Consider the following 22332-nt stretch of genomic DNA (forward strand, 5'->3'; position numbering starts at 1 on the left):
CAAGGTTTAGCCCATTAGAAGCTCTCCATTAAAAATGAAAAGGGCATCTGCAGCCCTCCAGAGGGTGGGCCAGTGTCATTCTTCTGAAAGGTATCTTTGTTGCAAAGAGCAACCTGGCCATCAGCCTGTTAGGCTGTGGACGTGGAAAAGAGACCCACTTATATTTCCCAGTGGGCTTCTTCAGAGAGGTTGGGCTGCTTTAAAAAAAAAAAAAAAAAAGAGCAGAAGAAAATGTTTTGTAATTGTTGGTGAGTGCACACAGGCTCAGTGGCAAAATGAGACGGAACCCTTGATTTCTAACCTCCTGCTGCACTGTTCAAAATTCCTCCCAGAGAGGCAAGGAGGAAGCAGATCTGAAGCACTCTGATTGTCAAATTTGCATCCTCTCTTAGCTGGTTATTGTCCCAAAGGACATTTCACATCAAATTGTACTTGTTTGTAAAGATCTTTCACCCAAGACAGACCACTTCCCAAGACACTGCTGATATGGAGGCTAGAGAAATACAGAGAGAGGATTTAAAATATTGAGAGTCCCTGGGTAGAAATGTAAACAGATTTAAGAGCAGCAGCTTCCGGCCTGGAAACCCCCAAAGGATCCCGTTCAGAGCCCCACTCAGGCAAAGCACAGGACAAACAGCAGCTACACGAAGGAAAAATGGAGGCTGTTCATTAACGAAATGCATTTGTTCAACACGCTCCTAGGGAATACCAACAGTGGGCTAGCCCTGCCCTCGGCGCGGAGAAGCAGAGATAAATAAACCCCCATTTCTACACACCCAAGGCGCCAACCGTCTAAGAGAGGAATCAAACGTGCCAGCGAACATTTGAAACACAGTGTGATAAAGGCTGCGCCCAGACACTTAGGCACGAGGAACATGACAACACAGAAGTGGGACCCAGAGGAAGAGGAAGGAAAGATAGGATACGTCCTAAGAACCACACCTGGTCAGGTAGGATTGAAGCACAGGATGGAGCATCAGGAGCTGAAACTGGTGAGGCCCACAGAAGCTGGATCACGCGGTGTCCTGTGTCCCGGGGAAAGGAGCCTGGGCTTTCTTCAGCCGCCAGGAGGAGCCTTTGGGTTTTCAGCGGGCACAGGTCTTATGATTCGCACTGGAAAGGCTCTTTCTGGGTAGTATGGAGCTTGTTAGACTGGCACAGGGAACAAATGAAGAGACTGTCCTTAGCTTCAGGCAAAAAAGGATTGGGGGCCTCAAAAAAGGACAGGGACAACGGGATGGAGGGAGGAAGCAGTTCAAGTGATTATTCAAGAGATGGAATCGGCAGGGCTGAGTGGCCCACTGAAGAGGCGGTGGGGGACAGGGTGAAAGCGAAGAGTAAGTAACGCACAGAGCAAGACCCCCAAGGAAGCAGAAGAGGACTACACCTGGGACAAGAGGGTCAAGAGGGATCCCTTTCCTCAGACCTATGGAAGTAGGAGAGGGCAGTCATGTAGACGCAGATTCTAACAGGTACGGGGGCTGACTCAGTGGCACAAGGCGGGAAGGACGGCAGCTCCTGGGAGAACGTGCACGCTGCGTGAAGTAGGGGTAGATTGCTGAGAAGGAGGAGGGTAGAAATAGGATCTCTTGGGGACAGCGGTCAACATTTGGAACAGCCAGTAAAGGGCGAGGAAGGAGAAGCTGGTGCTCAGCCCTGGGAAGTATAAGCCAAAGGGCACTGAGGACCAGCTGAGCCCAGAGGCCAATCTCCATGAATGGTGTTCCCTCCAGCAGCACTCTGCAGCCAAGGGGGGAAGAGCGGGTGGGTGATGATTGGATTCCCAACTGAAAATGCGGCCAACAGACGCACGGGATGGCCACGTCCCCTCAACTCAAGGGAACTGAGGACGCCGAGAAGAGAGAGTGGAGGGCTGCCCAGGGAAGGAAGTGAAGCCAGGAAGGGCTGAGAAAGCCAGGGGCCGATGACCCAAGTCTCAACAGAGCAGCGATGAGGAGAGTACCAACAGGAGGGCTAGCTAGACGGACCAGAGCCTTACGCTGTGAAGTCAGCATGGTGGCGCGTCAGACTCCAAACGTGGAGTAAACACACTGATGGCAACGTCCAGGAGGTGACCCGGGAGTGGGGGGTTGAAGTGGGGCTGGTGTTCTGGCGGTGCCCATGAAGGACAAGGGCCAGCAGAATGGAGGAGGGTGGTGGGAGGGTCTATGAGACGGTCCTACTTTCAGGCTGGTCCAGGCTGAGTTCCCCACCAGTGTCTGAGGCCCCATTTCCAGCATGGGCCTGACCAGTCAGCAACGGCCACCTGGGCTTGGATTGAGGTGCCTGGAGTTCTCCCAGGTGGGGAAGAGGCTCTGAGGAAACTGCTCTCCTGGGAGAGGACAGTCTTGGGATCCACCTGATGGACCTGGAAGCAGCAGGAGACACCCACCTCTGGGGGAGACCACAGTGTCCCAAGGGAGCCTACAAACCCCAGGACACCACTGTGGGATTTAGCAACAGCCAAAATCCACAGTCTGTTCAAGGAGAGCTTGGCTGAAACCAAGATAGTCCCAGTTCGGCATGGTTGTGGGTTTCGCCCACGCATCCAGTCCTGTCTGAGGACACCCCAGTGCCATTCTGTGTCAGTGTCTTGAGGAATGATGGATAGATTCCATCCCAGGGAGTAAGGCAAGCCTTGCCTCACACCGTTGCCAAAGCGCAGGTACCTGCCGGCTGATAAAGAGCCCGACGGCCTAAGGGGCCCTCCTTAGAACCCTGACTCCCAGACCCTTCAACTGCCACCTGTGACAAAGAGCCCAGGAAATTCGTGTTTCCAGCACCGTCACCTGCAGCACATTACCTTCCAGCGTAGCACCAAGTAGTTACAAATTACAAGGTAAATGTTAACGCTGCTCGTGGGTTCTTAGGAAACGTTCCTAGCTGTTGCCACCATTTAGTAACCTGTACCCCCAGGTTTGCCTGAATCTCTTTTTTTGTTTTGTTTTTCCAGCTCAGTTTGAACTCCTATAGCCTGGGCACGGGAGATCTGGATTCCTGTCCTGGCTGTTTTAGGAGCCAACACCCCCGGTGGGGAGGGCGGGCGTCCGAAGCCCCGGAACCCGCAGGCAGGGCGTGCCGGGCTGGGGGAAACAGGGCGCCGGTGCCGGGGCGTCCGCCGGGCCCACCCGGTGACTGACCTTGGCCTCCCCGCAGGTGCGCACAAGCGTTGCTGCAGCACGGTGCCTCGGTGCAGCGCGCGGGCGGCGCGGGCCTGGACACGCCCCTGCACGTGGCGGCTCAGCACTGCTTGGACGAGCACGCGCGCCTCTACCTGGGCCGCGGGGCGCGCGCGGACGCGAGGAACGCCCGCGGCGAGACGGCCCTGAGCGCGGCGTGCGGCGCTGCGCGGCGGCCCGACGAGCACGCGCGCTGCCTGCGCCTGTGCGCGCTGCTGCTGCGGTGCGGCGCGGCGGCGGACGCGCGCGACGAGGACGAGCGCAGCCCGCTGCACAAGGCCTGCGGCCACGCGCACCACGGCTTGGCGCGCCTCCTGCTGCGGCACGGCGCCGACGCGGGCGCGCTGGACTACGGGGGTGCGTCGCCGCTGGCCCGAGTGCTGCACACGGCCGCCTGCGCCCCCGAGGCCGCGCCGCAGCGCACGCTGCAGGCGCTGCTCAACCACGGCTCCCCCACCGTGTGGCCCGACGCCTTCCCCAAGGTAAGAGGGGGTCGGGGACAGGCCACGAGGACTTTGCAGCGCAGGGACCCGGCCTGCCGCCGGGGGGCATGCAGCGCTTCTCAGGCTTTCAGGGGCCCGGAACCCCCCTGGAGACTGGTCCAGATGCAGATTCTGATCCCGCAGGAGGGGTGGCAGAGTCTGCATTTCTAGCAAGACTAGAGATGAGGGTGAGGTCTTGGAACCACACTTTGAGGAGCCAGGGCTGGGCAGCCCTTTCTAGAGTCACGAGAAAATGAAAAGGTTGGGGGGCCAACAAGCATACTCGAGTGAGACCTTGCAGAGTTGTCACCTGGGGACGCTAGGCACTTGTTTCTATGATGCCGTCACGGCTCAAAATATTTTGGCAGATTATCTTTTGGTTTAATTGGTGAACAATGAAATCAGTCTCTTGTCGCATCTGGTATTTGGCTTGAAATGAAATACCCAATGTGACCATCCACCTTATGAATAGGATTAGTGATAGCACTTCACAGATTTCTCTCACTCAGTCCTCACCACATGCCTGTGAAATACACCAGGCTCCTGGCATTCCCTTACCTGGATTTCAGTCAGCTGAAGTGCCCTGTTCAGGGTCAAGGCTGTGTTGGGACCTCAACCCCACTTTGCAGACTTGGCTCTGAGCTGCTTGTCGCCTTTCCACGTATCAGATCTACACTGAAATGATAAAGATGAAGAATAAACATTTCTTATCAGAGAAAATAAAGACAGAAAATGTTTCCAAAAGGAAAGTTTCCAAAATACTAGTTAAAATAAGCGATTGTCCTCCCCCGAAAGATTTCATTGAAGGGAGGGCATTCTATTCGATGTAAAATTGGCTGTGCTTAATTTAAAAATTATCCCAGATTCACCAGTCATATGCCAGAGACGTGTTTGGCCTGATAAGCTTTACACAAATAGCCTAAAAGCTGTTATCCTAAAAGGACAACAGCTAGATGGTCTAGATGGTCTGAAATAGTGAGATTCACACATTTCTTTCAAATGCTAACTTTGCATCCCAGATGCGTACAGAATAAAACTCTTGTCTCTCAAAACACAGGTGAGAAATGGAAAATCCACCCAGACAATTCCCTGGGTGTTTCCTTACTTGACAAACTTTATGACAAGTTTCTTATGCCAAGTCTGGCACCATCTTCGAGTCATCCTCTTGAGGCATTCTACTAATGCAGTGATTTCCATACCATGCGTGGACTCTTGAAAGGGAAGAAACGCCAGCCTTTTTGTATTCTATAACACTTCCCTTTTATATTCATGATTTACATTTAGACGTTTCCCAATATTAGCAGGCTTAGTTCATCTACTGATAAAATGGAAACCTACCACCCCTCCAATTCACACTGTGTGTGCCTTAAACCAAGATGCATCCTTCAACCCTTATGGTGTGAAACTGCATAAAGAATGAACAAGAAACAACAAAACAACAAAGAAAGAAACAAGACTTTACATGACGCCCAACAGTGAAAAACACCTGGGACAAATTCTTTTAAAGAAAAAAAAAAGTCAGTATATTTCAGTGGTGACCAGTAATAATCCTTTGTTAGCCTCGAAGACATTCGATTTTTAGAGATCTCTGTCCAGGTTTCAATGTCCGAGGTGCAGCCCCACAGGCATCATCCCGGGGGAAAGGACTTCTAGCACCTGAACTCTGTCTCCAAGGCTGTGGAATCACCCCACCTTGACCTAGAGATGCAGGGCAAAGCCCGGTGCCTCCCCTTTGGGCCTCCAGGGGCCCCATCCTGGGATATCCTCACGACATCCTTTGTCAGCCACACAGGAATGGAGCAGGTCAGTGGGGTGCGGGGTGGCTGTGGATTTGGGTCTTGGGACAGTTAGTTACAACGGGGACCAAGAGGCCACGAGAGGTGCTTGGCTTCTGAAGGTGATCATCAATCTCCCAGCAGTTCCACACCATTGCGGAAAGAACCGGAGTTTCTCTGAGAAATCTTAATACTTTGAGGCTTTCACAGAGCACAGTGCAGGGGACCTTCAGTCAAAGTTTGTTGAATGAGAGAAGGGGATTCCAGCAACCCCAGGGCACGGCGCTGCAGTTAAAATCTTTGGAAACAGGCCTCCAACGTCTTTGCGCTGAGGCCTGCCCACACCTCGGGGCGGGGGAGGTCCGCAGCCCCCTGCCCCCCGGCGCCCCCGGCTAGGAGCAGGTTGCGGGCAAGAGCGCGTTTACTACCAACCTGGACATCCTCCAAGCCAACGTACAGGTGCCTGTGAGGCTCTGGCCTCGCCCCAGGACAACCAGGGTGAACACTCTGGAAATGTGGCGTCAGCATCCAGGCCCCCTGCATGTGCTCCACCGGGAAAGGGGTCTAATCAGCACGCGGGACATCAAAGGGCAGACCCGACTCGCTCAGCAGCCCCCGTGGAGCGCGCAGCAAACACGCTGAAACGAGCCACAAAGATGCTCTGCAGGCAAGACTCAGCGCCATGGCGAGGCGTACACAGAGGCACCGGGGAATGTCACAGAGCACGCCGGCCGTGGGCAGCAGCCGTGCTTTAAATAGATGTAAAGAGACACCCACGGAGCTCAGAATTACTGAGGCAAAAGGTTTCGCAGCGAGCTTATGACATAAATCACAGTTCCCCGGTGCCCAGACAAAGGCACCAGCGCCGCAGCAGGCGGACTCAGAAGCATCCGTCGGAGCCGCGCGCACTGCGCTGCCGCGAACATCAAAGCGGTGTCACGGCTGGGAAAGCAAGCATGTGGACAATGCCAGGCCTTTCTACCCGGCTGACCGCTGCTTAACACCAGAGTCAGGTGGGGACGCGAGGGCAGGTGCAGGTGTGGTGTCAGGATGCAGCCAGGTTTGAATTCTGGAAGTTGCCGGGACGCAGGGGGCCGGCCTAGAGGAGAGCGGGCAGGAGGGCAGAGAAACGCACACACGAGGGTGGATCCAGACTAGCTGCCGCAAGTTGACTTTGTGGGTTGGATGCTTGGTCTGGGGTAAAGGCCTTTGCTCACGTTCCTCTCTCCTTCTGCCCGTCACCTGGGCAGTCATAAATAATTCACGCTTAGATTTGCCCAGGAGTTGGGGAAGTGCCAGGCCAACACCGGTGATGAAAGCTCTCCCCCACAGGCATCCCTTAAGCACTTATTCATTCAACAAACGTTTCTAGGGAGCGGCTGTGCTCCCGTGCTGGTGGTACAGTGTTGAACCGGAGCATGGGTATTTCCTGCCCTCATGGAGCTGCCAGTCAGGTGGGTGAGATGGCCTTGACTCAGATAACCACACACACCACTGTGAAATTGCTGTGATGTGAAAAGCTGCAAAGCCAAGGCCCTCCAGACCTTGAAGGTACCAAACGAGGGGCTAGACCTGGCTGAGCAGGGAGTCCGAGGCTCCCTCGAGGGCTTATAGAGTGATTCTGGATCTGAAGGCTGGAGACTTAGCTGTGTGAAGAGGGGAGGGGAAATCATTCCAGGCAGAAGGAACAGCAGGTGCAAAGGTCTTGGGGCAGGGCTTCCCTGGTGGCGCAGTGGTTGAGAGTCCGCCTGCCGATGCAGGGGACGCGGGTTCATGCCCCGGTCCGGGAAGATCCCACATGCCGCGGAGCGGCTGGGCCCGTGAGCCATGGCCGTTGAGCCTGCACGTCCGGAGCCTGTGCTCCACAATGGGAGAGGCCACAGCAGTGAGAGGCCCGCGTACCGCAAAAAAAAAAAAAAAAAAAAAAAAAAAGTCTTGGGGCAGAAGGAACTCTGCAATATGTTCAGGGGTTGGTGGGGGGAGAATGACACAGTAGCTGGAGGGGAAACAGCAAGAGCCGGGACCCCAGGCAGGGCCCTCGTTAAGAGTTTGCGCCTTTGTCTTAAGAACAATAGGAATCTATTACATCATCTTAAGCAGGACAGGTGACATAATCCAGTGAGAATTGGAGGGTGATTTCTCTGCTCAGGGGTAGAGAACATGCTCTCTTGGGGGCTGCTGGGAAGCCCCCGGCTGTCGTGCGGTCCAGGTGAGGGATGCAGGTAGCTGGAGCAAGGGGAAATGGGAGGTGGAGGGCGAGAATGACAGATTCTAGAAACATCTGCAAACCTCTGGTCTTGCCTCTCCTTCTGGGCATTGACCACGCTGCACATATGGACCTGAAGTTTTTGTTTTCTTTTTACCGAATTACGGAATTAGGTAACGTGACTTCACACTCCAATTTCCTAGGGTTTTCCGTGGGGGGAGCCTGGGGTAGCAGTCGTCAAAACCCAGGGCTCCCTTCCCTGCCTTTACACAGCAGTGCCTGCACGCTGCCCCATGGGAGGGGGGAGGTGAGCTATCAGCCGTAGCGCGCCTCCATTTTCCTTGCTTCTGTTTTATTTCTCCATCTACGTAGAAAGCGGTGTGCCCGTGTGATTCTTCCCCTTAATTTTCCTTCTGCCGCCTCATTAGCTGAAGAGAGTGTGCGCGGACCCTAATGCCATCAGTGTGTCAGAGTAACGTGGCAGCCGCTTCTCCACAGACAGCAAGGAGGCAGCGGAGATTTTTAAACTGTGTTGGCGTAAAAATAATGAAGGCAGCCAGCTGCCTGGCAAACATGAGGGGGGCACAGCGCGGAGGGGTTGGGAAGGGCCCGGGAGCCCCAGAGAGGTGGAACAGAGAAGAGACAGGAAATGAATTCCCAGAGACAGGCAATAAGACTTTGTCACAGTCCATGACCCAGGGAGGAGGGGCCTGCGGAAGGGGGAGCTCTTACTGAGGGAGGGCAGCTGTTCCTGGGGGCTAGGGCTTGAGGGGAGGGATGGGGATGTCCAGGTAGCATGCAGTCACTGGGAACCATTGAATATTTTGCAGACAAGTGAGAGGGCCAGTGGGAGGGTAGCTGGAGGGTCCAGGTTGGCCTGAGGAAAGTCTGAAGATGGAGGAATTGCCTAGGATACCATGTAAAGACAGACAAGACTAGATCTGGAGGAATCCACTGTGAACTGCTCTTTTCAATGGCATGGTTTCCTCCCAACACAGAAAAGGGGCCGATGGAATTCACTGTGCTCCCGGAAATGGCATGTTATTGGTGGCTGGTGTAAGCCAGAAATACCAGCATGTCAAGAGCACACGGTGGGGTGCGAGGCTGGGCTGGGAAGATGCACGCCTGCCTGGCTCTCCCTCTGCAGCTCAGCCTGCTGTGTTCATTCTCTCCTTCTCTAAAGCCCACTTAAGCCGGAGCTTGTGACAGTAATGGATTAGGGAAAAAACAAAATTGGGGTAGGGAGGGGACCAGAGATGATAAGAGTAATATGATCACCCATTTAAATGGGCAGCTGCTCCTGTCTCATGTTAAAATATCTGTGAAGGCATAGACAGGAGGAAGGAAGGATGGAAGGAAGAGGGGGAGGGGGAGAAAGCAAATCCACGGCACCAACAGGAAGAGCTCATGTCTGAGTCAGGAAGGGCTGATGCAGCTCTGCTGCACGGCCCTCAGTTTTCAGGCAATCAGGCAGACATTACAGACAAATAGTTCAAGTCCACCAGGCAGTAGGGGATGCTTGTGGAGGTGCAGTGCATCATGGGAGATGCAGTAAAGTGCAGAGGTGGAAACTGAGGAACCTGAGTTCCATAGCAACCTGCTACTTTGCTGGGGGGAGGGTGGGAGGAAGAGGCCTCCTGGTGGAGTACAGGTCACCAGGCTGGGCATCGCCCTCGCCAGCCTTCCTCCACTCTGCCCCTCCACCATCTCACAAGTGAACAGAGAATGGGACCATGGACTTCCCCTGCATGTTGACAGACCTCGTGTCTGGATCTCACCTTAATCAGAGATGAATACAGAAAACAATGAATGGATTCATTGTGGGGAAGGGCAGAAGAGAAAAATGAGATGGCATCCTGAGAGGAGAGACGAAATCCGTACCTCTCATCAAAAGATCCAGAAGAAAATCTGAAAACGTGTGTGCCCTGTGTGCCATCCTTTATGGGATGCAAGAAGATCTAGTCTTTAAATGCATAAAACCAGACAGGTTAAGCTGAGGAGTCAATAGAATGGCATGAAAAGGAAGATGGAGATAAATTTATACCAAGAAAGCAAGAGCACAGTGGTGGGTCAGATTACACATTAAAGGAAGTAAAAGGCAGAACTGATTCATTAAACAAATCAATGATGTAAGGGAGGGTGCTGTGCTGTTTGCATGTGCGCCCCCAGATCCAGTCCCTGCCGTCTCTGTGTTCTGCTCTGCGTCCTGATAGGGTACAGAGCCCCTTCAAGCTAACACAGAGCCCCATATCAGCTGGCTTCTGACTGGGTTCAGCCAAGGGAGGCACCATGGGAAATTGGAGGGAGAGGGGGGGAAAGCCAATGTATTTCTCCCCCTCTTCCTCCACCTTAGGTAGCTTCTACAGCAGCACATGCATCTCCATGGCTCCAATACCCCCAGGCGGCTCCTTCTCATAGTCACAGCCCCACCAGGCAGCCCCTGCCTGACTTGGTTCCAGCCTCCCTTGTATCTCTCACAACAAGAAGCACAGGCTTCAGGATTGGTGGTTTCTGAGTCTCAGTGACATCATCAAAGAACCCTTTTAAGTCAGCCTTGCCCTCAAAAATGGTCCTTCTCTTGGTCCCTAAATGGCTTCCAGCAACTGGGCCAACCAGCCTCCTATTCAGATCCAGCTGTTTTCTCTAGAAGCCCTGAGGAAGTCTTTCTTTGTGTTTTATTGGCCCCAATTGGCTTAAACCTGCCCTTCCCCAAACCATTAAATGCCACAGAGCAACTAAGCCCATGCGCCACAACTACTGAGCCTGTGCTGTAGAGCCCCCAAGCCACAACTACTAAGCCTGTGTGCCACACGACTGAAGCCCGCGTGCCTAGAGCCCATGCTCCCAACAAGAGAAGCCACCACAATGAGAAGCCTGCACACTGCAACGAAGAGTAGCCCCCACTTGCGGCAACTAGAGAAAGCCCACGCGCAGCAACAAAGACCCAACGCAGCCAAAAATAAAAATAAATAAAATAAATTTATTTAAAAAAAAGAACTTCTTAAGTGCAAAAGAAAAAACAAAGCCAAGAAACTAAAAAACAAATTGATGGTCGTAAAGGACAAAGAGCAGAGAGCCAATTCACAGATAAGTGATATTATTGAAGAACATACAACAATGGGTCCGAAATAATAAAGACATAATAGAAGAGAACTTAGCTGCACTAAAAAATCTTAACATAGAGAAGTTGAATGGATATTCTCTGCAAATCAGTGATGGGAGACACATACCTATATACATTCTAAAAAAAAATGTTCTAAAAAGGCTTGCAAAGTATCCAAGCAGAAAACAGGTTATTCATAAGGGAATAAAAATCAGGCTGGACTCAGATTTCTCTGCTGCAGTGTTATTGTAAGGCAATGAAATATCATCTACAGATTTTTAAAGAAAATGTTTGGATGCTAGAATTCTATTTTCAGCCAAGATAGCTTTCATTTTGATGGCAAAAGAAAGACACTTTTAGATATCAAGGACTCCTAAGACATGCCTTCCTAAATGCATTTTTTTAAAAGAAAAAAATACTTCCATTTACTGCATTATTCAACAAATATTTATTGAGCACCAGCACCAGCCATTTGCCAACAACATACTAGATGCTTAGGATACCTAATGAGTGAATAAATCAGGGGGAAAAAGTATTGCTTCCCTCATGGAGCTTACATTCTAATGGGGAAGACAGACGTTAAACCACAACCATAATAAATGAGCCAATAAAATGATAAGGGCTAGGGGAGAAGAAGCAAGACGGGAGACAGTGCGTTTTAAAGAGGGTAGTTAGGATGGGTGGTTTTTGAGTAGACTTGAGAGAGGTGAGGGAATCAGCTAAGCAGATGTCTAGGCAAAGAGCAGCCCAGCAGACAAGCCAAGAGTCTGTGGCCCCAAGGCTGGAGTGAGCCTGATCCACGTGGGGAACAATAAAGGAAGCAGTGTGGCTGAAGGTGGAGAGAACCAGTAGGACAGTAGCAGGAGATGAGGTGGGAGAGGTGGGGGAGGGACACACCCTGGGGGGGTCTCATAGGACATTGCAGTGACTTTGGCCATTGGAGTGGTTTGAGAAGAGGAGGGGTATGGCCTGACTAACATTTTATGAAGCTCCTTGTGGTCTCCATGTTGAGAACATACTTTAGGAGGAGCAGAATAGAAGTGGAGAGATGACTTAGGAGGTTGTGACCATAATCCACCTGAGGGATAACGGTGGCATGGACAAGGGAGGTGGTCTGGTTCTGGATATATTTTGAAGGTGGAGCCAACAGGATTTCTTGACAGATTGGCTGTGGGATATGAGAGAAGAGGGGTCAAAGATGACTCCAAGGCTTTTAGCCTGAGAGACTGAAGGGTGAGATGTGCCATCAACTGATATGGGGAAGCTTATGGGGAACGTAAGTCCCGGGCTGCGGGGGGGAGACTTGGGATTTATGTTTCCAATACGTTAGGTGTGAGATGGAGCCAGCCACAAGGAGATATCAAGTAAGCAGTTGGATATTCAAGCCTGGAATTTGGGAGGGAGGTTTCACTGACCTGGAGATATGCTTTTGAGGGCCGGTGGCATATGGATGGTATTTAAAGCCAGGAAGCTGAATGAGATCACAGGGAGGGAGAGTAAATAGAGAAGAGGAATGAGGACTAAATCCAAGGCCATTCCAGCAGGGAGAAGATGCAGAGATGAGAAAGTAGCAGAGGAAACTGAGAAGGAGCAGCAGTGAGGGAAGTGAAGGAGTAGAAGTGTGGCTTCCTGGAAGCCAAGAGAAGATCCTGTCACGTGGAGGACGTGATCAGCTGTGTCAGAAGTGTGGACACACTGCACAAGGCGAGGCAGGCCGGGACCACCGGATGCAGCCTGCTCATGGGCGCTCTTGGCAAGGGCGGATTGGGTGGAGTAGTGGAAACAAAAGGCCAGATGGGATGGGAGTACCCAGCTGACCAAGAGGTGATGGGAAAGACTGTCTCCGGAATGGGAAGCTCAATCTGCAGATTGTCTCAGGTCGACCTCTTAAATGTCTCTCAAAATCTTTCTTCTCTTTCCATCCTGGCTGCCACCAGCTGAGGTTAGGCCACCACCGTCTCTCCGCTAGATTGCAAAAATATCCTCGTAACTGGGCTGTCTGCCTCCAGTATGGCCCCATGAAACTCTTCTCAACACTGGAGCCATGGTGACATTTCTAAAATTAAAACCTGACCCTGTCACTCCTCCACTCATCATCCTTCAAGGCCTCCTGGGTGCCCTCAAAATAAGTCTAGCCTCCCTATCATGGCAGACAATGGTCTTCTAGATCTGACCCTGCTTTCCTCTCCAGTCCCAGTTCTCACTACTCCCCGTGTCAAACTCCATGCCACAGCCAATATTTTTTGTTCCTTTTCACCTCCCACGTTTGGTAAATGTTTTCTCCACCTAGAACATTTTGGACCTCAGAACTCTCCACACCTTTTGTAACTCCTACTCCATGTCTTAGCTTGAATGTCACTTCCTCCAGAAATCTTTCCTCGACCAACTCACCACCCCATGCAAATCTAGGTCTGAGTTAGTTGTCATTTTGAGCACCTGGTGATTCTCTCACCACAGTACTATGGCGCCTATACATTTATTTTTATTATTACTATTTACTACTACTTCTACTACTATTATATGAGACTGTATCATCTGGGACTGTAAAATTCTGTGAAGCCAAGGCTTGCCTTTGTTAGCACACAAACATAACACAATCTTTAATCTTTATATCTGAAAATATCTGTGGAATGAATGGCTTAAACAATCCAGTTGAAATAGAGACAACTTACATAATTGTCAGGCAGGTGGTAAAACTAAATGCAACTACCAAAAATTATTTCCCAAGGAGATAGATAGCATAAAATAAGATCTTGTACTAATTATAATCTGGAACATAAACTTCAGATGTTACTAAGGAGGGAGAAGAATTGGTTAAGAGAGGTGAGAGAAGGGATAATGGTAGATCTAGAGCACAAAAGATACTATTTTGATGTTTAGAGAATATAGGTTAATATTTTTTTATTCTGAAGGTAACCACTAGTAAAATTTTAAATAAGATATAGACTTCGAAAATATAAAAGATAGGGACTTCCCTGGTGGCACAGTGGTTAAGAATCCACCTGCCAGTGCAGGGGACATGGGTTCGATCCCTGGTCTGGGAAGATCCCCCATGCTGCAGAACAACTAAGCCCATGCACCACAACTACTGAGCCTGCACTCTAGAGCCCACGAGCCACAACTACTGAAGCCTGAGCGCCTAGAGCCTGTGCTCTGCAACAAGAGAAGCCACTGCAATGAGAAGCCCACGCAAGGCAACAAAGACCCAATGCAGCCCCCCCCAAAAAAATCTTTTTAAAATATATAGAAGATAGGGCTTCCCTGGTGGCGCAGTGGTTGCGAGTCCGCCTGCCGATGCAGGGGACACGGGTTCGTGCCCCGGTCTGGGAAGATCCCACATGCCGCGGAGCGGCTGGGCCCATGAGCCATGGTCACTGAGCCTGCGCATCCGGAGCCTGTGCTCCGCAACAGGAGAGGCCATAACAATGAGAGGCCACTGTACCGCAAAAATAAATAAAATAAAATAAAATAAAATATATAGAAGATAAATACAAAGAAAATACAAACCTGTATAATAGAAATCAGACAACAAAGGAAACAAGAAGCATAAAAAATCGTAAAGAATAAAATGATAGAAGTAAAACCAGATAGATTGTCTATAACAATAAATACAAATTTCTTAGGTTACCCTATTACCAGTAGAGACTCTCAAACACTTTAAAACAATGTGAAACAAAAGGTTAGAATTAAAGAGTGGGCAGAAGTAATTCTAGCAAAAACAAACTGAAAATAAAATGAGGGACTGATATCAATATGCAGTGTAGGAGAATCCCAGGGAAATACACAAAATGAGAAGAAAAGATTCACTTGACATTGATGAAGGATACAGTCCATAGTGAAGAGATAACCATTAAGAACCTTACATGCCAAAAAGAAATTATGTTAACATGGAGAAAGTAACTGAAAAATAATAATTCTAGATGATTTTAAATTCATATCTCAGTCTTTCCCATAGATAAAGTAGGGAAAAAAATTGTAGAAGCTTCAGATCATAAATGTGACATATACATGTTGAACTTTGAACCGTCAAACAGAATACAACTTCTAGTGCTTCAAAATCAGACATTATTTAAAGCCAGAATACAATACTCCAGAAAATTAATAGGAAAAGTTAATTTTTAAAAATAATTTATGGAGTTCCTTGGTGGCCTAGTGGTTAGGATTCCAGGCTTTCACTGCCGTGACCCGAGTTCAATCCTTGGTTGGGAAACTGAGATCCCGCAAGCTGCAAGGCGCAGTGTGGCCAAAAAAATTTTTTTAATTAACTTTTTGAAAATTTCATCGCACACTCCCAAATGAATACTGTGTCAGTAGTTATTTAATTGCAGACTGTTTAAGAAAGAAAGACAGTGACAACATTGTGCGTCAAAACTTATGGCTCTGACCACACCTCTGTTCAAAGGAAGATCCATAGCACTTGAAAAATTGCTTTATTGTGACTCAAGGGAAAACATATTGTCAAGTTAACTGAGCAGTCAATCCAAGGAGCTGAAAAGAGAAATGGAGAAAGGGATTAATAACGATAAAGGTAAAAAGTAATGGATTGGAATATTTTTAAAGAGAACTGATCAATGTAATCCGATAGCTGGTTTCCTGAGGAAAAAAAATTAAAATAGACAAAATTCCAGCAAGACTAAACATGAAAAAAAATTGCAAATACAATCATAGTGAATCTCAAATGAGACAGGGTGCTTATTCCTATATACAGTGGAGATACGCCCCCATCCAAATTTGTTCTCCACCTGCATGGACACATCTGCAAGGCTCCTGGCCCTTGCTTCCTGGGTTTCACCAGTGCAGTGTCCCAGAAGTGGGGGAGGAAGGAGAGTGTGGTCAGAGGATGTATCCACTTGCCGCCCTCTCAGCTTCAGGCTGGTTGTGTGTCCCCAGCCAAAGATCACCCACCCCATTCTCTCACCCTGCAGACCCAGGAGTGGAAATAGCTCTGCTGCCAGCTCTATATCAATGCACTGTTCCCTGTGGTTCCCCTGGCTAAATAAGCCCTGTATCAATAAACCCTCCTGGAATAATCCTGTATCGAGTATGCCATCTATTTCCTGTTAGAACTCTGACTGATACATATGAAATGCTAAATTTCTTTTCTTTTTCCAGGAAAATATAGGTGAACAAAATTGAGCCAAGAAGAAATCAAAACAAAATATGCCAGTAACCATGAAAGAAATTGAAAATATTAAATTATCACCTACAACTAAAGGCTAGGCTTAAAAGCTTCAAATGAAAGGTCCATCATGCTTTCTTATTTCCAATAATTATCTACTTTTCAAAATTTACCAGAGTATTAAAAAGATAGTTTTCTCAGATGGTTTTACTAAGTTAACATTAAGTGATATTAAAACCTGACAATAATAGCTCAAAAAGCTGAAACTGTAAACCAGATTTAGTTATCAAGAGAGCTGCAAAAATCTTAGCAAATTGAATCTGCCATTCTATTTGGAAGAATAGCCAAATAGAGTCTGTTTTATGAAGGCAAAAATGGGTTAATATTGGAAAAACTTTTTGTATCAACTTGGTTAGAAAAAGGCAAAAAAAAAATTAAATCCTAAAATTTGTAGTAACCTAGGAATGCAAAGATATTTCCTTAACTTAGAGTATTTATGTGAAACTAATACCCGAGATTATGATGAAATGTTAGAGACAATCCTATTAAAATTAGGACTAAGACGATGATGCCTGCTATCAGTTTTGCTATTTAACATAGAATTTTAACAGTCTAGCCAATGTAATAGGACAAGAAAAATAAGAAATATTAATATTGAGGAGGAGAAAATACCATTCTTTGCAAAAATGATTCCCTACCTGAAAAATAACCTCAATAAATAAAGTGTACTTATAAATCAATAGAAAAAATGAACACACTGTAGAAAAAATGAGCAAACGACATAATTTAGCAATTCACAAAAGAAGAAAGGCAAATGGTCAGCCCAAAGTAAACATTCCATATTGTACCTATCAGATTTAAATAATTAATGAGATGGTCTGGGTAGGAAGAAAGAGGCACTCTCATACTCAGTTCTTCAAAAAGTGTAACAACTTACTTATAATTTGACAGTATGTTTTAAAAGCCTTAAAACATACACACCCTTCGACCCTGCAGTTCTCCTTCCAGCAATGCAGTATGAGCAATCTAAATAACTATGGCTGGGGGCAGAAAGAGGGAGAATTGTGTTCACAGATGTTCATTGTTTATAATATCAAAAAATACTGAGGCAACTTATAGTAGTTAATTCATTGAATTCATTATGATGTGTTCATACACTATTTTATGGCCACTAAAAATGATGTTTAAATGCTCATCTATAATTTTTGAATTGTTCACAATCTATTTTGATAAAAAATAAATTTTCAAAATAATGTGCAAAGCACTAGCTCATTTTTGTTATATATATTAATTCCTTGTCTAAATGCATATAACCTTAGTATATACAAAATGTTGACAGTGGTTATCTCTGAACAAAGAAATGTGCAATTTTTAAATTTTGCTTTCCCGTGTCTTAAAGGGATGTTCAATCTGAAAGAAGCTAGGTAAGCTGTAAAGGGAGCAACCATATTGGGTGTGTTCAAGGAGCACCGGTGAGCATGATGCAGGCCAGGCTTGCCATTGGCTCTGACTGTTGTCCACTGTAGATATTTGGTGCCTGACCTTAGAAAAATTGCTTAACCTCAGTTTTCTCAACCAAGAAATAAAAAGAACAATTCTACAACACTTGGTAAATCCTAAACCTCACAAACAGAGAATAATGAAGTTGCCCTGCCCCTCCCCAAAATCAAATCTGAATTTGATCAAGCTTCTGAATCCAACTACTAATTTACAGAAAGCAGAGAAAGAGCGGCATCCCACAGGGATACAATCAGCAAAATCCCAACAGTGAGAAACTCTACAGGACAAATAACCTAGTTTCTTCAACAAATATATCAACATGAAACAAAAAAGAGAGACCTGAAAATATATCATATCAACCAATGTAAAGGTGTTGGTCTTATTTGAATTCTTATTCAAACAAACAAATGACTGTTTTTGATATAATGGCATTTAAGAGAAATTTGTGAATTTAAACATTGACTATATATTAGATGATACTAGGAAACTATTGTTAATTTCTCAGCTGTTACGGTGACACTGTGTTTGCATTTCTTCTAAACTTCCTTTAAGAGAAACACGAATATTTACGGATGAAATGATGATACACGGAATTTGCTTTAAAATAACATTAGAGAGGGGATCTGGAGGTATGGTTAGGGCAGGATTGGCCATGAACTGATGTGGGTACATGAGGGTTTACCCTACTATTCAGTCTACTTTGTGTACTTTCAAACTTCTTCACAACAACAACAAAAAAGTTTATTTTTTAAAAAGCAAGTACTGTTTCCATCTTTATAGTGAAGCTGATGGACTTGAACTGTAGACTTTGCAAATTAGAAAATAAACATTCTTTGCCAGTGGGGACTCTGAAAATAAAACGGAAAGGCCAAGTGGAGAAGAAATGCAACAGCAAAACAATTCTTCTCCCCCAGTTTCCCAACACATTAGAAAATCGAAGTAAGAAACTGGGAACACCATCCTTGGGCCAAATTCCCTCCCAGCAGAGCTTATTTCCTTTTCTCTGAGCAGCTCTCCAGAGCCAAAGGAGCCTGCCCAGCCATCAGCATATTCCTCCTGGGAACTTGAATGCATACCGCTTGGCCCAGACTTTTCATGATGATAAGACAGCGCCTTACAGAGCTCTGCCCTGTGCTTACCTGTGCACTAATACCTGGGGCCCTACAACGACCCTATTGTACTGTTACTGGGATTGCTACTGTTCCCTGGGAGGACAGGGAGGTCACACAGCCAGGAAGAGGCAGCAGTGGGATCCAAGCACACCCTCCTGTCTCCCCACCCTTTCCCACCTGGACCCAAAACCCAGCCCACCCAAGCTGTGCCTCCCACCATTTCCAACCAGGTGCTGAAGACCTGCGCGCCAGCCCCCGCTGTCCTCGAGGTTCTTTTCAACTCCTACCCTCAGCTCCGCGTGTCAGAGTCCTGGAAGGAGGTGATCCCTGAAGAAGTGTTTCAGGTGAGGAAGCTGCTCCTTCTTCCCCCGTTAGTACAAGACTGTTGTCTGTTTCTGTTCACCCACGTGTGGAGTTTTGCGCTAATACCCAGGTAAGTAGAAAACGTCTGGAGAAGGGAAGAGAAAGGCAAATTGGGGGCCTATCTGAGCGTGTCTGTTTTTCTTCTGGAGGCTCAGTAATCACACAGCCTGTGGTTTCTGATAGGGGTCCTGTGGGCTGCAAGGAACAGAAAACTGACCCACACGGGCTTAAGAAGCTCAGGGCTCCAGTAACCACTGTCCAGAGGAGGATGGGCCGTGGAGGTCCTGGACCCTGTGTGTCAGTTTCTTTCTCTGACAGCTTAAGATATGACCGAGTCAGCTGCTGGCACTGCATCCACACACAACAAAGTCCACAGGTGACTGTCAATTAAGACAGAACTTTTTTTTCTAGAAGCCTCTAGAAAATGTCTCCTCATGTTTCATTGACTTGAGTCCTGTGCAGATGACTGAACAACAAAGTGTGCTCTACAAAGGGGGTGGGCAGAGGGGAATTCTAGGAGGTTACCCATAGTATCTGAAATCACCCAAAGCAGACTTCCCTCTGACTGGGCAGGAGCTGCACTTTAGAAAAGTATCCCGACCCTCTCGGGGAGGGTTGTCCCGCACGAGTAGCCATGCGAGGATCACCTGTGCCGTCAGGGCTCTGTCTGGGAGAGAGACGTGTGTCGGTTCCATGTGCCCAGACTGACGTTCCCCCGCCTTCCTTTCAGATGCACCAGCCTTTCTACCAGTCCCTCTTTGCCTTGGCCTGCACCCCACGCTGTCTGCAGCATCTCTGCCGCTGTGCCATTCGGAAACTGTTCGGCAGAAAGTGCTTTTACCTCGTGCCCCAGTTGCCCTTGCCGAAGTCCCTGCAAAATTACCTTCTTCTGGAGCCAGAGGGGGTTTTGCACTGAAACCCAGAGATTTGGACCAAGACACTTGTGCTCTTCTGTGGAGGCTCCAGGGTTAGGAGGGGCCCTGGATGGGACTTGGCACCCACCCTGTGCACAGACCCCACCCAGCTTCAGGTTCACCTGGGCATGGAATGGGCAATAAAGGCCCTTTCTGCCTCTCAGCGTTGCTTGTAAGGACTGAAACTGTGAATATTATAGTACTTGTATCAGAAAGTACCTTTCAACGGAGGTTGAACTAAAAGGTATGCGTATTTTTCCAAGGTCTGTCTCCTGCCCACAATGCGTTGGCAGCATTCGAGCGGCACCCCGCCCCCCCAGCCTTCAGACCCTCTGCCCAAGGGGAACATCCTACCTTTCCTAGCGCTCAGCCCCTTGTAAAGACTGTCCCCCAAACATGACAGACGTACACGCTGAGAGAGGACACTTGCTTCCGTAACGAGAGCCCCCGCCCAGGAGCCCACTGGTGCTTCCCAGCGCATCACAGTCCAGAACCCCTAGAAGGACATCAGAGGGGTGGTGAGCCAGACATTCTGACCCTATGTGAGTCTTCTGTGCAACAGCCTTACCAAACGCCAGTGGATCCAGCTGTGGGGAACAGTCCAGGAAGCCAGATGCCAGGGACAGACACAGTTTCATGGAGGTTGCCATCAGCTCAGCCCGAGCATCCAGAATAGGAGATGCGTTCTTAAAGGTCTAGGGCTGTATTAACTGTGTCTTTTATTTTCTATATTCTGGCGCTTCGGCATCTGGGGCCTTTCGGACCCTGGAGGGACTGCCCCTCCCAGGGTTGGCCAACTCCTAGAGATTGTAAACAACATGCCCCCAGGCACCCTTTTCAAATACAACTTGACCAACCCAGAGTTCACTCCGTACCACCTCCCTGGAGCTCCAGCCACTGCCCCTCCAGAGCCAGTGACACACAACCAAGGCCAGCCCCTCTGCCCTGGAGCCCCCTGCAGTCATTCAGACTAGCCAGCCCTACGCCTGTGTATCCTGCCTCGCCTGTCCTTTCCATGGAAACCACAATAAAGGCTCCTGCCCATGTCCCCTCCCCCCACTTCCCGATCAACCCTGGTGCTTCCCCGTGTGGTGTGACCCTTCTCTTGGGAATGGTGACTAATAAACTATCTCTTCATTGATAACTGTCTCCCAATCTGTTCGCCTTACTAGACCTCACATTTTCTATCAAAAACCGTCTTTTAAAACAAGGACTCTTTATTTTCATCCTCTGAGGATAAGCAGTGGCCCCACTTTTTCCAGTTTGAGCCAGTGCAAGGTGCAGCTGGGACGAACCTCAGGAGGGCAGGCACGCCATCCCACTGTTTGCAGTGTGGAAGGGGGGGGTTCCACACCCCAGTAGATAACTGCCGTCTAAGGTGGGATGTTGTGTCTGTGAGTGAAGCCCACTGTGGAGGTGAAAAGAATGAGGGTGGGCGTCACGAAAGGAGTAGACCGGCTGAGCCTTGGATGGTCAGGTTTCAACACAGCGGGTCAGGCCGAGGGGGGGATAGGACAGCATTCTCCTTCAGCTGACCCACCCACATCCTGCCCTTTGAGACCTGCATCTCACCCAAACGACTCTGTAAACATGGTTCAAGATTCCACACACCCTCACCGCAGGCAGATGGCTCTCCCCAAGCCCCTCCCACGTAGACATTCTGGAGCTGACCCTGGATCAAAAGGAAAACTTGAACAAAGGCAGGGGTGCAGGGAAGTGCACACACCATGGAGGAACAGTGATTCGTCCGCCTGGAGGGGAGGGTCCCTATGCTTTGGCCACTGGAAGGAGGCCAGTCGGGAGGGTCTTGGCTTCCAGATCAAGGATTCTGAACTTCATTGCACAGGCCGTGGGGAGCCACAGAGCAGGTGAGCAGAGGTGACCCCAGTGAGACTCTAGGAAGTTCCTTCGTCCTGGAAAGGGATGCAGCACACCAGAGGGCGGGTAGGAACCCATGGTGACACCCCAGAGGTGGGGCTTCAGATCCAGGCTGCTGCACTGAGCAAGGAGAACAGTTACAGTTATCTAACCAATCGGCTGCAGTTTGCTCAGCTGGGAAGTGAAAGCGTGCGTACCTCTCTCACCGGGCTGGGACTCAGTGAGATAATTCGTGAGGGCAGCAGACTTCTCCAGTCTGAAGGGGTCTTGTTGAAATGCAGATTCTGACACTGGCGTCTGGGGCGGGGCCCCAGATTCTGTGGGTTGGCCAACTTTAACGTTGCTGACGAGCTTGGGTGACGCCCCTGCCCCTGGTTGGTCCTCTTGAGAGCAGAGTGCAAAGCCCTAGGCCCAGAGGCGGCCCAGAGAAGGAAAGCAATACATGGTTCCTTCTCTTATTATGATTGTTTGATTATTAGGAGAAGAAAATTGCTTAATATTGGGATAAAGATGGCAAAAATGGAAAAGCAAAGCAATGTTATTTATGAGATAAATGAGAAAGGCGGAAACAGTAAGAAATACAACCCCAGGGCTTCCCTGGTGGCGCAGTGGTTGAGAGTCCGCCTGACGATGCAGGGGACGCGGGTTCGTGCCCCGGTACGGGAGGATCCCGCATGCCGTGGAGCGGCTGGGCCCGTGAG

At 48.8% G+C, this 22332-nt stretch overlaps 1 protein-coding gene across 2 annotated transcripts in view; it reads left to right on the forward strand.

Moving 5' to 3' along the window:
- Positions 1-19772, forward strand: part of ASB18 (ankyrin repeat and SOCS box containing 18) — a 62639-nt gene extending 42867 nt beyond the window's left edge. For both annotated transcript variants that reach the window (XM_082630208.1, XM_082630209.1), the window contains 3 exons: positions 3157-3661; positions 18707-18820; positions 19570-19772. In XM_082630208.1, the coding sequence (XP_082486334.1) occupies positions 3157-3661; positions 18707-18820; positions 19570-19755 (805 nt within the window). In that variant the 3' untranslated portion in view covers positions 19756-19772. The remainder of the gene's footprint in view (positions 1-3156; positions 3662-18706; positions 18821-19569) is intronic.
- The last annotated feature ends 2560 nt before the right edge of the window (positions 19773-22332 follow it).

Source organism: Mesoplodon mirus, assembly GCF_964341445.2.
Source record: "Mesoplodon mirus genome assembly, chromosome: 8".
Lineage (NCBI taxonomy): Eukaryota > Metazoa > Chordata > Mammalia > Artiodactyla > Ziphiidae > Mesoplodon > Mesoplodon mirus.